This window comes from Molothrus ater, unplaced genomic scaffold (assembly GCF_012460135.2).
Source record: "Molothrus ater isolate BHLD 08-10-18 breed brown headed cowbird unplaced genomic scaffold, BPBGC_Mater_1.1 matUn_MA114, whole genome shotgun sequence".
Taxonomy (NCBI): domain Eukaryota; kingdom Metazoa; phylum Chordata; class Aves; order Passeriformes; family Icteridae; genus Molothrus; species Molothrus ater.
In genome coordinates this window covers 182668-199490 of record NW_023416569.1, presented here as the reverse complement: position 1 = coordinate 199490, position 16823 = coordinate 182668, and the positions used below count along the sequence as shown (strand labels likewise).

Here is a 16823-nt window from a genome sequence, read left to right as displayed (position 1 = left end):
CCAGCCACCGTGTCAGGGTCAACCCCTGAATACTGCCTTATATTTTTCCTCAACCTTTCTAAACACTCTGTGGGGGTTTCTTTGCTCTTTTGCTGCTCATTGAAAGCCTCATGGGCATTTTGGTAAAGTGGAACTGCTTCTTTGATGCCTCTTATAATCAATGTTCTATATTCCTCCATGTCTTGCCTCCCCCCAGTGCTGCTGTGGTCCATGGTGGAGCGCACTATGGGCATTTTCAGATCCCCAGGAGGTCCTTGCACATGCTCCCTTTCCCATATTTGTATCCCAGCCGCTCGGATCATGTGTCTTTCTTCTGGTGTGAACAACATAATCATTAATGATTGCATTTCCTCCCATGTATAAATATTGGGCCCCAGAAACTGGTCTAACTGCTCTGTGGCTGTCGTGTGTTTTAAAATGTTTATATGAGTTCAGTTGTGAAGTTGTTTATCCCTTCTATAAGTTAGAAATACGGTTTGGCCCTCGGTTCCCCCCGTGTACTTCCCTCATAATGGTTTCTCCCTAAGTTGGTTACCCCTTGTTTTCCCGCCAATGGCTTGTCCCTCAAGGTGACTGATCCCTTGATCCTTCCCTTTATGCCCTTATAAGTTTATTTCCTCCCTCCTGGTGCTGCCCACTGCCCCTGTCTATCATTGTAACCACCCCTCATTATTTCAAGAACCTTCCGTGTCAATCATCCCTTACTCAATGTATGATTTGCCTCCAGACACTCTTCCCTCCCTTATGTAATCCTTATTGGTCCAGCTGTGTCCCACGCTCCTCCCCTGATCTTCGTTAATTGGTCACCTTGAGTCTCCTCCTGTCACGCTCATTCCCTTTATCAGTGTCTCCCTAAGCCGTCCTCCTCTGACACCCATCACTGGTCCCGCCTGGGAAATAAAGCACCACGGCATCCACAAAGTGTGCACTCTCTCCTTCTTTATCTCGGCACTTCGTAGCCACGCTCTCGCCTGCGCCCTACATGCCGCAGACAGCACCATTACCCGAGGGTTTTTGAGGAGAACCTGGAGGTGGCAGATGTTGTGCTCTCCTCCGGCCACACACCGGGAGCAGCTGGCCGGCATTTGTCCAGCTCCCGTGGCCACAGAGCAGGCTACAGGGAAAAAGCTTTTCCTGAGATCCAACCTGAGCCTGCCCCGACTCAGCTGCAGCCGCTCCCTCCACTCCTGTCCCTGGGCACCAGAGGGAAGAGGTTCCCACAGCCCCAGCCAGGGACCCGCTCCCAAGGCTGCTGCCATGGCCACCAGGGCTGGCACCAGCTGGGATGCTCGCTTTCCACGGGCCGGGCTTCAGCAATGGGATTCCCCAATTTCCTGCTCCCGCTAAAACCGCGCTGCCCTCGCTGCCCTCCCGCCTGCCATGGAAAGCAGAAAAGGCAAAGATCCCGGGCTGGGAGAAGAACAATTTATTGGGAACAGCAACGAGATAAGGAAAAAAGGGAACAGAAACAATATTGATAACAGAAGGGATCAATAAAACTGTTTACAGGGAAAACTACAACATCAACTAATGGCTCTCCCCAGTTTCATATTTCCCCTCCCTGGAAAGGACACCCTTCTCCTCAGGGAGAGAGAGAGAGAGTCCCTTTCCTGCCCCTGGCAATGACCTGAGGTGGGAGTGAATGTAATGACAGGGCCATTGCCAGACCCTCATGTTCTTCCATCCGAAATCATGTAATTGGCAGGGCCAGGAAAAGGTACAGGTGTCTTCCCAGCATGGATCAGAGGGAAAATGGATCTCCAGGGCTTTTCCCAATATAGATCCTCCAATGGGGGATGAAGCTGGAGCAGTGCACGAAGCTCCTCCTGCACTTGGGGCATTTGTAGGACTTCCCTTACTGGTGCCTCTGTTGGTGTTTGGTCAGGTCAGAGCTCTGGGTGAAGCTCTTCCCACACTGGGGACACTCGTAGGGCCTCTCCCCAGTGTGGATGCACCGGTGCCTGATGAGGGTGAAGTTGCGCTTGAAGCCCTTCCCACAGTCAGGGCAGCGGAAGGGCCTCTCCTCTGTGTGAATGCGCTCATGCAGGCGGAGATTTGAGCTGGTCTGAAACCTCTTCCCACAGGTGGGACACTCGAAGGGCCTCTCCCCAGTGTGGATGCGCTGGTGCCTGATGAGGTGGGAGTTGCGCTTGAAGCCCTTACGACAGTCAGGGCAGCGGAAGGGCCTTTCCCCAGTGTGAATCTGCCGGTGCCTGGCGAGATCAGAGCTGGTGTGAAACCTCTTCTGACACTCAGGACACTCATAGGGCCTCTCCCCAGTGTGGATGCGTTGGTGGATGATGAGGGCAGAGCTGCAGCTGAAGCCCTTCCCACACTCCCCACACTCGTAGGGCCATTCCCCAGTGTGGATCATCTGGTGGCTGATCAGGGTGCTGCTCTGCCTGAAGCTCTTCCCACACTCCAAGCACTTGTGGGGCTTTTTCCCATCATGAAGCTGCTCATGGGCCACCAGCTCCGAGCTCTGGCTGAAGCTCTGTCCACCTTCCTGGCTCAGGGTGGGTCTTTCCTCCTCAGAGCACCCTGGGCTGGGTTTTGAGCCCCTCCTCTTGTGGGATCTCTGGGGATTTTCCTCCCCATTGGATTCCTGTGCCCTGGAGTCACTCAAAATGGCCTCTTCCATGAGGTTCTGCCCTGGGGATTTTTCCTCCCTGGTCTCAATGCTCAGCTCCTTCCCTGGGGGAGGAAGGACAAGGAGAGGATGGGATTTGCCTCCATGCCAGAGGGAAGGGGAAGGAGATCCCCCCAGTGCATCCCCAGCAGGACGGCATTGGCAGCAGGGTTGTCCTGCAGCCGGGGGCCGTGCTGGGCTGGGAGATAGAGCAGGAGAGAGGGGGAAAGGGGCACTGACTTCCTCCTCAACTGCCTGTGTGTCGTGGGGCTCCTTCCTCTTCCTTGCAGCCTCCTCCTCCATCTGGCATAGGTTTGGGGATGTGAAATCCTGTTTTGGGAGGAAAGAAAGGGATGAGCACATTGAATTTTGTACTGGTTTCAAGGCAAACCTGGGGAGGGTCTAGGCGATAATTACAATTTAAAAAGAAAAGAAGATCAAGGCAATGATACAGAAACACTGCCCTAAACTGACAGAGTCAGGATATAACCTGACACCCTGTTGCTCTTCAGGGTGGTGGCAGCAGTCCCATTAAATGGTGGCTGCAGTCCTGTGGGAGTGATGAACGTGATTCTGTCCGAGCAGTGATCCTGTAGAAGGGTCTGGTCTTCCTCTGGAGGTACAGGGGTGGTTCTGGAGCTCTTGTCCTCTGGGAATCCAGTAGGCAAGCCGCTCCTGGTGTTGCAAGGCTCACCTTATATGCAGGTAGGAATGCTTGGATCCTCCCCCTGGGCGGAGCATCCCACAATGGGATGATGGAATTTTATCAGTCCTGCAGTGACACTCAATGGCCCATTCACAGAAGATATCTCCCCTGGAGGGCGTTATCAGGGCTGAGTTATGGAAGAGATAAAGAACACTGCCCCACCTGTTTATAGCAGTTGATGAAGATGGGCATTGAAAACATGCATTGGGTTCCATCTTACACTGCAGCCTGAAACAGTGGGGGAATCCCTGCTCAGGGGGTGAACACCACCCCCCTTACCCAAACTGGCTCAGGTGTAAAACCCCCACCCCGGGAAGGCCACACACACAGGGGACAATGTCACACTTGCCCTGCCCCAAGGGAGGTCTCTGTCCCTCTCACTCTGTGGCTGTCCCCCCTTTTCTCTTTCACAGGCCGGGGGCTTTGCCAAATCTAAGAATAATTTTTTTTCTTTGTCCCTGTCACCTTTGTGACATCTACACAGAGCTTTCCCTTCCTTTTCATAATCTTTTCATAAAAGAGGAATTGCAATGTATTGGGCCGAATTTCAACTTTTCTTTTATCAGAATGTACCAGCAGCTGAGCTGGAGCTGTGCAGGACCAATGGATTTTGGAATTGCCACAAAATTGCTTGTACTGTCAGTTTATTCATGTTTGGGATTTGTTTTGGTTTTCACCACAAGTGACTTGTGGGAAGAGCAAATTCAAGGCATTTCATATCGGGCTAAGTTTGATTTTTGTCAAGAAACAACTTTACTTTTTCCAGTGCCCAGGGAATGCTCAAGGGGTTACTGAGCCTCTCACACTGGGGGATGCTTGGGAGGGCCATGGGAGGGTTGTCCCTGTCCCTGTCACCCCAGGCCATTCCCCAGGGGTGTCCCTGTCCCTGTCACCCCAGGCCATTCCCCAGGAGTGTCCCTGTCCCTCTCACCCCAAGCCATTCCCCAGGGGTGTCCCTGTCCCTGTCACCCCAGGCCATTCCCCAGGTGTGTCCCTGTCCCTGTCACCCCAGGCCATTCCCCAGGGTTGCCCTGTCTCTGTCACCCCAGGCCATTCCCCAGGGGTGTCCCTGTCCCTCTCACCCCAAGCCATTCCCCAGGGGGTGTCCCTGTCCCTGTCACCCCAGGCCATTCCCCAGGGGTCTCCATCATTCTCACCCCAGGGAATGCCTGGGGGGTCTCCCTCCCTCTCACCCCTGTGCCAGGGGGTGCTCGGGGCAGTCTCTGTCCCTCTCAGCCCAGGGGATGCTCGGGGCTCTCTGTCCCCTGGCCCTGGGGGATGCTCGGGGGGTCTCCATCCCTCTGGCCTCAGGCAATGCCTGTGCAGGGTTGGGCACCAGGGGCTCTGTGTCCCTCTCACCGCTGAGGCTGCTCGGGGCTGGGGGGGCTCTGCCACCTTCTCACCCCTGGGGAGGCCGGGGGGGTCTCTGTCCCTCTCAGCCCTGCTGGGACCGCACCCAAACATCATCGGGGTCACAGGGACAGAGACACCCCCAAAGCCCCAGAAGGGCTGAGCCTGGAATTTGGGTTGGGGCTGAGGATTTAGGAAGGGTCTGGAATTGGGGCTGGGCTTGGAGTTGGGGCTGAGATTTGGATTAGAGCAGGGATTGGGGTTAAGGCTAGACATGGGATTGGCTTTAGGGCTGGGGTTGGTATTGGGTCTGGGGCTAGACGAGTCTGGGACTGGGATGAGATTAAATACAGAACAGTGAGTGTTTCTAAATGTGGAGTGAGATTGAGACCAGGATCAGGGTCAGGTTTGGGACTGAGCTCACCCAGAGCGGGACAGGGAGGATGTCACTGTTGGAAGGTTTGGGGAAAATCCTGGATTGGGGAAAAACAAGGTGTGAATGCCTTGGGTTGGGGATTCCTCTTGCCCAAGTCCATCTCTAGAAGTCACCTGATGTCCAAAAATCAAGAGTGAATAAAAAAATCCACCAGGAGTTTCCCATTTCCAGTCTCATCCCTCTGGGCTTCTGGTGGTCCCCCATCTCAGGGCTGTTGGGGATCCCATGGGTCCTGGGGATCCACCCTCCCCAGGGTCCTGCTTAGGGATTCTGGGAGGTTTTGGAGTCCCAGGGTCCCCCTCTGAAGCCTCCCTTCAATCCAGCCACTTGGGCTTCCCCCTTCTTTCCACCACCCTGTCCTGGTTTAGGGCAACTTTGGTTGAAAACCTCCAAAAGGAGTTTCCTCTAGAATGCAGATTCAGAAGCCCCACCCTCAGCCAGTTCGGGAAAATATTTCCTTGGAGAAAAGTGGAAAAAAACTTTATTTACCAGGCAAAGCATTCACCAGCACAAAAATTGAACAATATTAAGCAATAAAACTTCCTGCTGCTCCAAAAGAGATGACAAACTCCACAAGTCCCTCCGAGGGCTGAAGCTCGGATCACTCAGTCTCTTATCAATCTCTTATCAGTCTCTTATTAGTCTCTTATCAGTCTCTTATCCGTCTCTTATCAGTCCCTCCAGTGCTGGAAATGCCACTGCCCAGGCCCGGCCAGGTGGCCACAGGTGGGAGCTGCCAGTGGTGTTCTGGGTGTTGAGTCCAGAGCAGGTTTAAACAGCTCCAAAGAAAAAGAAAAACCACAGTCCAGGGAGCTTCTCTTCCTCAGCGAGCTCAAAACTAACTAAAAGCAAAGGAGAGCTCTGTCCTGCCCTCTGTCCATCCAGGAGCCGGAATGTGGAGGAGTGAGTGCAGTGTCTGAAAACAAACTGCAGCTTCTTCCTCCTCCACTTGGCTCTCAGAAGCAGCCTTAAAGGTGCAGAACTCATTTCTGGGCTAAACGGACCGATGGGGCACGAGCATCATGAAGTCACCCCAGGACGCGCCCCTGTCAGGGTCAGGGGGTCCCGTCCCCGCCTCATCTCCGGGCTGCTGGGGGTGCCCCAGCTCCGGTATCGCCCCTTCCCCTCTCCCCGCCCCGGGGGTCCCCCGTTCCACAGCCCCGGCTCTCACGGGGATCCCCAAAACCAATGTCCCGCCCCGTCAGTACCGGGCCATCCCCACGTGGACCCCCGGGACCCTCCCGAGGGGCGATCGCGGCTCCTCTGCCCCCGAAAAATCTCCTCTTAGGGAGCCCGGAGATATCCGGGGCTCGAGTCCGGGATCTGCCGGCTCCGAACACGCTCCAAAAAAATCCTCCCGGAGACCCGTGGTTGGAGTTATTTGGGAATTTAGCTACTTGAGCTGGGCTTCTTGTGGGACTTTTAGCAGCCGTGTGTTCCTCACCTTGGAGTAAATGAACTTTATCAGTCACTCTGATACCATTTGCTCCCTCTCCCCCTGTGATTTTAAGAAACTTTTCAAGGAAGGACAACAAAATATTTTCTTTTTCCTGGCTACCCACAACAGCCATTTTCCTCATAATTTCTCCCATAAGTTCCACAGGAGGAAGGAGGGACTGTTTCCAAGTTTCCAAGAGTTCCTCCAGAGAGAACCACAACCTCTTCAGAGGGAACCAGGCTGTTGTCAAAGGCACTTGGAGTCAGACAACAGTGCCCTGAACTCACTGTGCCAAAATAGTGTTGCAATTTGGTTAAGAAAATTTCCGGAGTAATGCCTCCACCTCAATTAAGGTGCTAACAAGACCAAATCCAAGGTGGATTTTATTAAACAGTAAATGTGAGGTAGAGTTGGAAAGAAAGAGAAAAGGGGGGGAGAGCAAAGGAGTGACAGGGACAGAGACCTCCCCTGGGGCAGGGCAAGTGTGACATTGTCCCCTGTGTGTGTGGCCTTCCCGGGGTGGGGGTTTTACACCTGAGCCAGTTTGGGTAAGGGGGGTGGTGTTCACCCCCTGAGCAGGGATTCCCCCACTGTTTCAGGCTGCAGTGTAAGATGGAACCCAATGCATGTTTTCAATGCCCATCTTCATCAACTGCTATAAACAGGTGGGGCAGTGTTCTTTATCTCTTCCATAACTCAGCCCTGATAACGCCCTCCAGGGGAGATATCTTCTGTGAATGGGCCATTGAGTGTCACTGCAGGACTGATAAAATTCCATCCTCCCATTGTGGGATGCTCCGCCCAGGGGGAGGATCCAAGCATTCCTACCTGCATATAAGGTGAGCCTTGCAACACCAGGAGCGGCTTGCCTACTGGATTCCCAGAGGACAAGAGCTCCAGAAGCACCACTGGACCTTCAGAGGAAGACCAGACCCTTCTACAGGATCACTGCTTGGACAGAATCACGTTCATCACTGCAACAGGACTGCAGCCACCATTTAATGGGACTGCTGCCACCACCCTGAAGAGCAACAGGGTGTCAGGTTATATCCTGACTCTGTCAGTTTAAGGCAGTGTTTCTGCATCATTGCCTTGATCTTCATTTTCTTATTAAATTGTAATCCTGGTTAAGACCCTCCCCAGGTTTGCCTTCAAACAAGTACAAAATTCAATGTACTTATCCCTTGTTTTCTTCTCAAAACAGGATTTTCCATCCCGTAAACTTGGCCAGATGGAGGAGGAGGCTGTGAGGAAGAAGAAGGTGCCCCAGGACACGCAGGCAGGTGAGGAGGAAGTCAGTGCCCCTTTCCCCCTCTCTCCTGCTCCATCTCCCAGCCCAGCACAGCCCCCGGCTGTAGGACAACCCTGCTGCCAACCCCGTCCTGCCGGGGATGCACTGGGGGGATCTCCTTCCCCTTCTCTCTGGCACGGAGGCAAATCCCATCCTCTCCTTGTCCTTCCTCCCCCAGGGAAGAAGATGAGGATGGAGACCAGGGAGGGCAAATCCCTGTGGCAGAATCTCGTGGAAGAGCCCATTTTGAGTGGCTCCACGGTGCAGAATTCCAACAGGGAGTACAAGTTCCAGAGATCCCACGGGAGAAGGGGCTCCAAACCCAGCCCAGGGTGCTCTGAGGAGGAAAGACCCAACCTGAGCCAGGAAGGTGGACAGAGCTTCAGCCAGAGCTCAGAGCTGGTGGTCCCTGAGCAGCTTCATGATGGGAAAAAGCCCCACAAGTCCTTGGAGTGTGGGCAGAGCCTCAGGCAGAGCAGCACCCTGATCAGCCACCAGATGATCCACACTGGGGAATGGCCCTACGAATGTGGGGAGTGTGGGAAGGGCTTCAGCTGCAGCTCCACCCTTTTGACCCACCAGTGCATCCACACTGGGGAGAGGCCCTACAAGTGTCCCCAGTGTCAGAAGAGGTTTCACACCAGCCCTGATCTCGCCAGGCACCGGCAGATTCACACAGAGGAAAGGCCCTTCCACTGCCCTGATTGCGGAAAGGGCTTCCAGCGCAACTCCCACCTCATCAGCCACCAGTGCATCCACACTGGGGAGAGACCCTACGAGTGCCCCACGTGTGGGAAGAGGTTTCAGACCAGCTCAAATCTCCGCCTGCATGAGTGGATTCACGCGGATGAGAGGCCCTTTTACTGCCCTGACTGCGGAAAGGGCTTCAAGCTCAACTCCCACCTCATCAGGCACCAGCACATCCACACTGGGGAGAGACCCTACGAGTGCCCCACGTGTGGGAAGAGGTTTCAGACCAGCTCAAATCTCCGCCTGCATGAGCGGATTCACGCGGATGAGAGGCCCTTTTACTGCCCTGACTGCGGAAAGGGCTTCAAGCTCAACTCCACCCTCGTCACCCACCAGCGCATCCACACTGGGGAGAGGCCCTACGAGTGTCCCCAGTGTGGGAAGAGCTTCACCAGCAGCTCGCACTTGACAAAACACCAACGGAGCCACCAGTAAATGAAGCCCTGCAAATGCCTCGATTGCAGGAACAGCTTCATGCACCACTCCAATTTCAACCCCCATGGGAGAACCCACATTGGAAAGAGCCCTGGTGATCCATGTTCCCTGTGATCCATGCTGGGAAGACACCTGTACCTTGTCCTGCCCTTGCCAATGACCTGATGTGGGATGGAAGAACATGAGGGTCTGGCCATGGCCATGTCATTACATTCACTCCCACCTCAGGTCATTGCCTGGGACAGGAAAGGGACTCTTTCTCTCTCTCCCTGAGGAGAAGGGTGTCCTTTCCAGGCAAGAAATATTGTAGCCAGGCAGACCCTGTGAGTTGTGTTGTAGTTTTCCCTGTAAACAGTTTTATTTATCCCTTCTGTTATCAATATTGTTTCTGTTCCTGTTTGTTCTTTATCTCGTTGCTGTTCCCATTAAATTGTTCTTAACCCAGTCCGGGATCTTTGCTTTTTCTGCTTTCCATGGGAGGCGGGAGGGCAGCGAGGGCAGCGCGGTTTTAGCAGGAGCAGGAAATTGGGGAATCCCATTCCTGAAGCCTGGCCCGTGGAAAGCGAGCATCCCAGCTGGTGGCAGCCCTGGTGGCCATGGCAGCAGCCTTGGGAGCGGGTCCCAGGCTGGGGCTGTGGGAACCTCTTCCCTCTGGTGTCCAGGGACAGGAGTGGAGGGAGCGGCTGCAGCTGAGTCGGGGCAGGCTCAGGTTGGATGTCAGGAAAAGGTTTTTGCCCAGAGGCTGCTGGGGCCCTGGCCAGGCTCCCCAGGGAAGGCTCCCAGCTCCAGGGCTCTCTGAGCTGCAGCAGCGTTTGGCCAGCGCTGCCAGGCCCGGGCTGGCATTGTTGGGGTGTCCTGTGCAGGGCCAGCAGTTGGACTGGAGGATCCTGATGGGTCCCTCCCAGCTCAGCCAATTCTGTGCTTCTGGGATCCCATCAGCCTGGGGATGGGGCTGCCAATGGTTGCCATGGCAACCGCCTCTGGCTGCAGGCCTGAGCTGGTGTCCATGGCAACCACCCCTGGCATGGGGTCTCCATGGAGCTGCCAAGGCACTGAGCAAAGCAACAAGGGGCTGGTGATGGTTGCCATGGAAACTGACCATAGCAACAAGGGCTGGTGATGGTTGCCATGGTAACTGAGCATAGGAACAGGGGGATGGTCATGGTTGCCATGGATACTGACCATAGCAACAGGGGGCTGGTGATGGTTCCCTGCTCAGGATCAGATTTGTCACAGGCCCTCAGAAGGGTTCCATGGGATCTTTCCAAGAGTCTCCAGGCTGTTCCAGAGCTGGAATGTCACAGGCAGAGACAGGGGCTCCATGGAGACCTCCCAGGGCTTTCTGGGGATGGTAAAGAGCCCTGTGGTCAGAGGCAGTCACAGCCATTCCATGGTGACATCCCAGGGCACCTTGGGCCGCAAAGGCACCGATCTGTCACAGGCACTCACGGGGGCTCCACGGTGACATCCCAGGAGTCCCCAGGCTGCCAAAGAGCCGGGATGGCCCAGACACTCACAGGGATTCCTGTCATGGGCACAGTGAGAGCTTCAGGCAAAGTTTATTAGAGAAACTCCTGTTGGGTCTCAAGGTGCAGAAAGGAGCCCCAATAGCCCCCAGAGATCCCCAAATCTCAGCACTGAATCAGAGATGACACCAACTCAGATCAGAAGGCTAAGGGCTAAAAGCCACCTGTTTTTTCAATGCTCTTCTTTTATATCTTGGTTTTCTACATGTAGACCTCATTGGCCATTTAATCAAGACATTTCACATGATTGGCCAATTAAGACAACACCCTTCAGTAAACAACTTCATGGAAAAAAGCCAACTTATTTCAAACATTGTCAGGGCACCAGTTATTGATGTTTGTTTTATGTGGGTCCTTTCTGGGGGCACCCTTGATGGGGTAAACCCTCTGTAGCAGTTCTGTGCCATGTAAAAGGAGATTTTAAAAAGACCAAAAGGACTTTTTTGGTCTTCAGCTTCTTGTTTATGGTTATCTTATCTAAAGTTTTGCATTGCTGTCCACACCAAGCTCAGCACACTGGAAAAGCACCGCAAAATGGCCCCAAAATGTACGGTTTCAAGGTCTTTTAAGGTTGTCTCATCCAATTAACTCTTAAAACCTACATTATTTCCACTTATCTGCCCATACCTCTCCCCTTGACTGTCCACATAACCTCTGCACTCTGCTTTCCTTGACCAATCACCCTGTGCCACCAACACTGCAGAAAATGGACTAGAAGAAGAAGAAGACAGGGACTACACCCCAATTCCTCCATCTTGCTTCCTATCTACACCATACTAAAAATCTCAAAACCTAAATTTCTCACCCAAGTGACATGCTATACTAGGCTCTAATCTATTTCACACTTTGGTAAATTCTAATCTGTCTCAAAGTCTTGGAAGTCCTCTCCATTGGTGAAGGTTCAAGGCAGTGTTTCTCTGGGGGTCAGGATTCCTCAGAGCAGACAGAGAAATATTCCTTGTACCCTGGATTCCCACACATTTAACCTAAAAAACTTTGAAGATTTTAAGTTATCCAAAAATGTTCCAGGTAAGTAGGATTAGAAGGAGATGAAATAGACAACAACAGAAAGACAGAAGATCCAGAGAAAGACACACAGATGGGTACCAACTGCTCAGGTTCCAGCATGACAACAAAAGAAACACCAGGAGAAGGCAGGATCCAGACCCTGCGCTGGCCTCATGCTCCGGCTTTTAACGCCCTGGGACTTCATGGCCCCGCCCCTGGGGTGGGACTGCCAGTTGCTTGTCCAATCAGAGCCAGGGTAGCACCAGCTGCTAGTGTGTGATTGATTGATTGATTGATTGACAGCTGGGCCAATCAGAGCTGGGTTAGTACCGCCCCTGCTGTGTGATTGACAGCTCTGCCAGGCCAGGGTTGGGGGCGGGGCTCTGTCCCACCACAAACCAAAGCCTGACCCGGCCCTGGCCCGACATGGGACAGGTCTGCCTGGTTTGGCCTCCTGGGGGCTGTGTGACAGGTCCCACTGAATTTGGCATGTCAAGGGCCACTTCCCATCTGACCGTGAAGCACTGGGGCTTTTATTCCCATGGGAGAGAACTGTCTTTCTTGTCTAGGCACCCATGGCCAAAATTGGGATTCTGCATCTAAAATTCTCTATATCCAAGGGTTACTCCCAGACAAAATCTGTCCATACAGTCAAGTCTGGCCAGCCTTGGCCTCTGGTGAGTGCCTCTCATCTGCCCCTGCCCCACTGGGGCTCACTTGTTTCCTTCCTATGGAGACCATTGTGACACTGCGGGGCATTGTGGAACCAATGGGCCATGGTGACACTGCAGGCTCTTGTGGAACCTGTTACACTGTAGGAACTTGCGGAACCAAGGAGAACATTGTGATGCTGCAGGGTACCCTGGATCCAAGGGGCCACTGTGACACTGTGGGGCCTCGTGGAACCAAGGACATCACTATGGCTCTGCTGGGCCGCATGGTCCCAAGGGGCCAGTGTGAAGCAGCAGGGCTTTGTGGAACCAAGAGGCCATTGCTGCATTTCAGGGCCTCGTGGAGCCAAAGGGCCATTGTGATCCTGCAGGGCACTGTGGATCCATGGAGAGCATTGTGGCATTGCAAGGCCCCATGGAATCATGGAGACCATTGTGACCCTGCAGGGCCTCATGGAAGGAAGGGGCCATTGTGACACTATGGGAACTTGTGGAACCAAGGGAATCATTGTTGCACTACTGGGCCCCAATGGAACCAAGGGGCCATTGGACACAGCCAGGCTTCATGGAACCCAAAGGCCATTAAGACACTGTGGGGCCTTGTGGAACCATGGAGACCATTAAGATCCTTAAGGACTTGTGTAATCAAGAGGCAATTATGACACCTGAGGGCCTCATGGAAGCCAGAGAACCACTGTGGCACTGCAAGGCCTCATGGGAGCAAGGAGCCATTGTGACACTGCAGGGCCCTGTGGAACCAAGGGAACATGAAATAGGTGTGGCTGCCTTGGCTTCCCAGGGGTCACCTGACAGGTCTGGCTGACCTTGGAATGTGGAAGGCCACTCCCATCTGCCCCTGAAACACTGGAGCTCTGAGCTTTCCTTTGTATGGAAAAGAACTGTCCATCTTTTCCAGGCATCCATGGCCAAAATTAGGATTCCACCTCCAAATTTCTGTGTATCCAAGGATTGCTGCTAGACAAAAGCTGCCAGGACAGACAAGTCTGGCTGGTCTTTGACTCCTGAGTGCCAGAACTCACCTGTTTTCTAAACACTGGAAAGGGCTCTGTGCTTTTCTTCGTATGGAAATAATCATCCTTCTGCAGGCCCAAATGTCTGAAATTAGGACTCCACATTCATAATTTCAAATATCCAAGGGTTGCTGAAAGCAAACCTGCCAGGACAGACAGGTCAGGCTTGCCTTGGCCTCTGGTGGTTGCTGTTCATCAGCTCCTGAAACATGGGGGCTCCGTGGTTTCCTTCCTATGGAGACCAATGTGACATTTGGGAGCCTTGTGAAATGAAGGGGCCATTGTGACACTGCAGAGCACCATGGATCCAAGGGACCATTGTGACACTGTGGGGCGTCGTGGAACCAAGGACATCATTGTGGCTCTGTTGGGCCACATGGTCCCAAGGAGCCAGTGCAAAGCAGCAGTGTGGGAGTTAGCCTGGCTGCAACTCAGAGTCCGACAGATTTTACCCCAAAAGAATTGGGCATGAGTTTCAAGCCCTGGGAGCCATTTGTTTAAATTAAGGTGAACTTGAAAGTTCTCCAAAAATCCTTTAGTGTTGTTATGCTAACTTGTCTAGGTTCTATTCCCCTATTGGTTACTTCTTTCTCCTATATGGTTATTGTTCTAGAGTGTTCTACCCCCAAGTGTCTATGTTGTTGCTCCCCTTTGTTTTGGGTCTTTGGATCCTGCCCCTCATACTGTGCTCAACTTCTCCATGTTTATTGTTTTTCACCCTGTTAATTAAGTTCCTTTTAAACAACCTCATTGATCCTGCTCCTTTTCATTTCCGCAACCCTTGCCCTGAAGTCAGGGAACCAGAGAGGTTTGTCACAGCCACCTTCACTGTGACCTTTGGTGCCCAAACAGGGACTATGACACTCAGGGCTCCCTGTGTCAGTCACGTCAGCTGGGGTTAGCTGATGGATAGGCCAGCGCTCCTCAGGATTTTGGATTGTGCCATGTTGTTGTTCTATTTCTGGAGTCCCATACTGCTGTTATCAGATTTCTAAAGTCCATACCTCCTTGGCGTGTTCTTATGGCTGCAGATATTCACAGCATGGACTCCTTCTTCTTCTGCATGTTGTTCTCTCTTAGATTAGGGCTCCTTCAAGGCTCTCCCAGACTGGCTAACCTGCCCTCTTTTATCCCAGTTATCTTCATTGGTCACAGCTGCAGCCCATCAAGGACAACCTGGACCTCCCGGGGCAAAGCCTCTATACAGATATTCAAGTACAATACATTTCCTCTACTATATTTCCCCCTTTTCTTTTACTTACAGAACCAGGTTTTATATACAATACTTCAAGTACAATATATACATTTCTTCATGACTCAAAGGCCACGTACAACACACATAGCTCTTTGCTCAAAGGCCATACTCTTTCACAGGTCCTTGACCCAAAGGCTATGTTCTCTCGCAGCTCTTGGCTGTCTTATCTTCTGACAACTATCTGCAGCTCTTGGCTGACACAGTTCTTGGCTGTCTCATCTTCTACCAACTATCACGTCGGGATTACCCATTGTTGGTGTTCTATTTCTGGAGTCCCATACTGTTGTTATCAGATTTCTAAAGTCCATACTTCCTTGGCGTGTTCTTATGGCTGCAGATATTCACAGCATGGACTCCTTCTTCTGCATGTTGTTCTCTCTTAGATTAGGGCTCCTCCAAGGCTCTCCTGGACTGGCTAACCTGCCCCCTTTTATCCCAGTTATCCTCACTGGTCACAGCTGCAGCCCAATGAAGGACATCGCAGCTGCAGCCCATCAAGGACAGCCGGGACCTCCCGGGGCAAAGCCTCCATACAGATACTCAAGTACAATACATTTTTTCTACTATAGTGCCAGGCCAAGTGGATTCATCGTTGCTTCAAAGGACCTTGCACAGGATCAGCAGGGACAACAATGGTTTCACCTGCATAGGATTGCAGGTGGGTTTGGGGAAATGCAAGACATTTATTGCCCATTTTGCCACTGTGTTTTTACAATATGAACCCAAGTCCCATTATCGATTTGATGTGTTCTGGTGGCTGTTCCCCCTAAGACAGAGAAAGAGAAAAATGGGCAGCCAGATGTCCAAAGTAGAAAGGAGTGCATATGGATGCTTTAAGTTAATTCTCACTGATCAAGACAAAATCTTTTCAAAGAACGAATTAAAATCAATCATGAGGTGGATCATTAAAAATTTTCCAGAGGCCTTTCCTGATGAAATCCATACCACTGAATTTTGGGACTCAGTGGGAGTTAAATTGTACAACCTTTTGATTAAAATGGACCCCGTGGCACCCTGCATGCTCCCCATCTTCCACACCATCCTTGAGACCCTTCACCAGCAAGCAGTGTGCTGAAAACTCAATCCATTGGTCACTGCTAACACGGGACCTCCCCTCAAACCTGCCTTTCTCAGACCTTCCACCATGGTCCAAGATGGCAATGGCCAAGCTGTCTTGGAGCATCATGCTCTGGAGACTCAAGATGGAAGGAGCCCGAATGTGGCACAGGAGCCCGACCACCCTCCCTCCATCTTGGCTCCTCCACTTCCTGCTACCACAGCCTTCTCTTCCGCCCTGAAAAAACCTCCAGACTCCACCCCCACAACTGCGGGTCACGCCCCCACTGTCAATCATCCTCTCCACCCTGGGCAATGCCTCCAGTTAAGGAAGGAGACTGGCAAATAACCTCGAAACTCCTCATTGCCCTGGGATGTTATGAAAGAAGGGGGCAGAATCCCAGGTGTCAGCCATTGCTTTATGGGGAAATCAAGGATCTGTGTAGGGCAGCTAAAGACCATAGGAAGGACTTACCTTGTTTTAATGGCCTAATGAGGGCCATGCTTACAGCACATCTTAACCCCCTATGATTTAAAATATATTATGACCATGTTGTTGTCACCTACAGAATACACCCTGTGGGAAGGGGGATGGAAGTGTTTACTAAATCAATTAATAGCAGACTATGCTAATAATGAGGCAAGGGTGGAATTGACAATCAACCATCTAGCTGGGGAAGGACAACACAGCCTACCAGAGGATCAAGCAGCAGGTATCCCCAGAGAAGTATTGGATGATATCAAAGAGATGGCTTTGAAAGCTTTAATCCAGGTGTCAGATGGTAGCACCCCCAATTTGGACTACCTTGGGTGGCTGCAGCTAAAGCTTTAGGACAATCAGACCATCCTGGGTGCCTGTTAAGTAAGCAAACCAATGCTGCCTCCCTCACATTGAGTGGCCTGCTCTCAGACATAGAGACCATCAGACACGCCACCTTGCAGAACAGCGATAGAGTTTTTACTCTGGGCACATGGGCATGGCTGTGTAGACTCTGAGGGCATGTGCTGCATGAACCTCTCCAGCCACAGCCAGTCAATCCACAAGAGCATTCAGGTACTGAAGGAAGGCTTCAAGAAGCTTCAAGTGGAAAACAAAGACTGGTTCAATAAACTCTTCCAGCCCAAGGAACTAAAGGTTTGGATGATGTCTACTAAAACGAGACTATTAATTGTCTTAGTGGTTGTCATTGCATTGCTAATTGTCTCATATTTGTTTGAATGCTTTTAGAAAGTCTTAGAAA

At 52.2% G+C, this 16823-nt stretch overlaps 1 protein-coding gene across 1 annotated transcript in view; it reads left to right on the top strand.

Moving 5' to 3' along the window:
• LOC129047097 (zinc finger protein 850-like) overlaps positions 1 to 16823 on the top strand; it is a 271901-nt gene that overhangs the window by 100680 nt on the left and 154398 nt on the right. The window contains exon 4 of the mRNA XM_054518250.1: positions 8349 to 9031. Within this exon, the coding sequence (XP_054374225.1) occupies positions 8349 to 9031 (683 nt within the window). The remainder of the gene's footprint in view (positions 1 to 8348; positions 9032 to 16823) is intronic.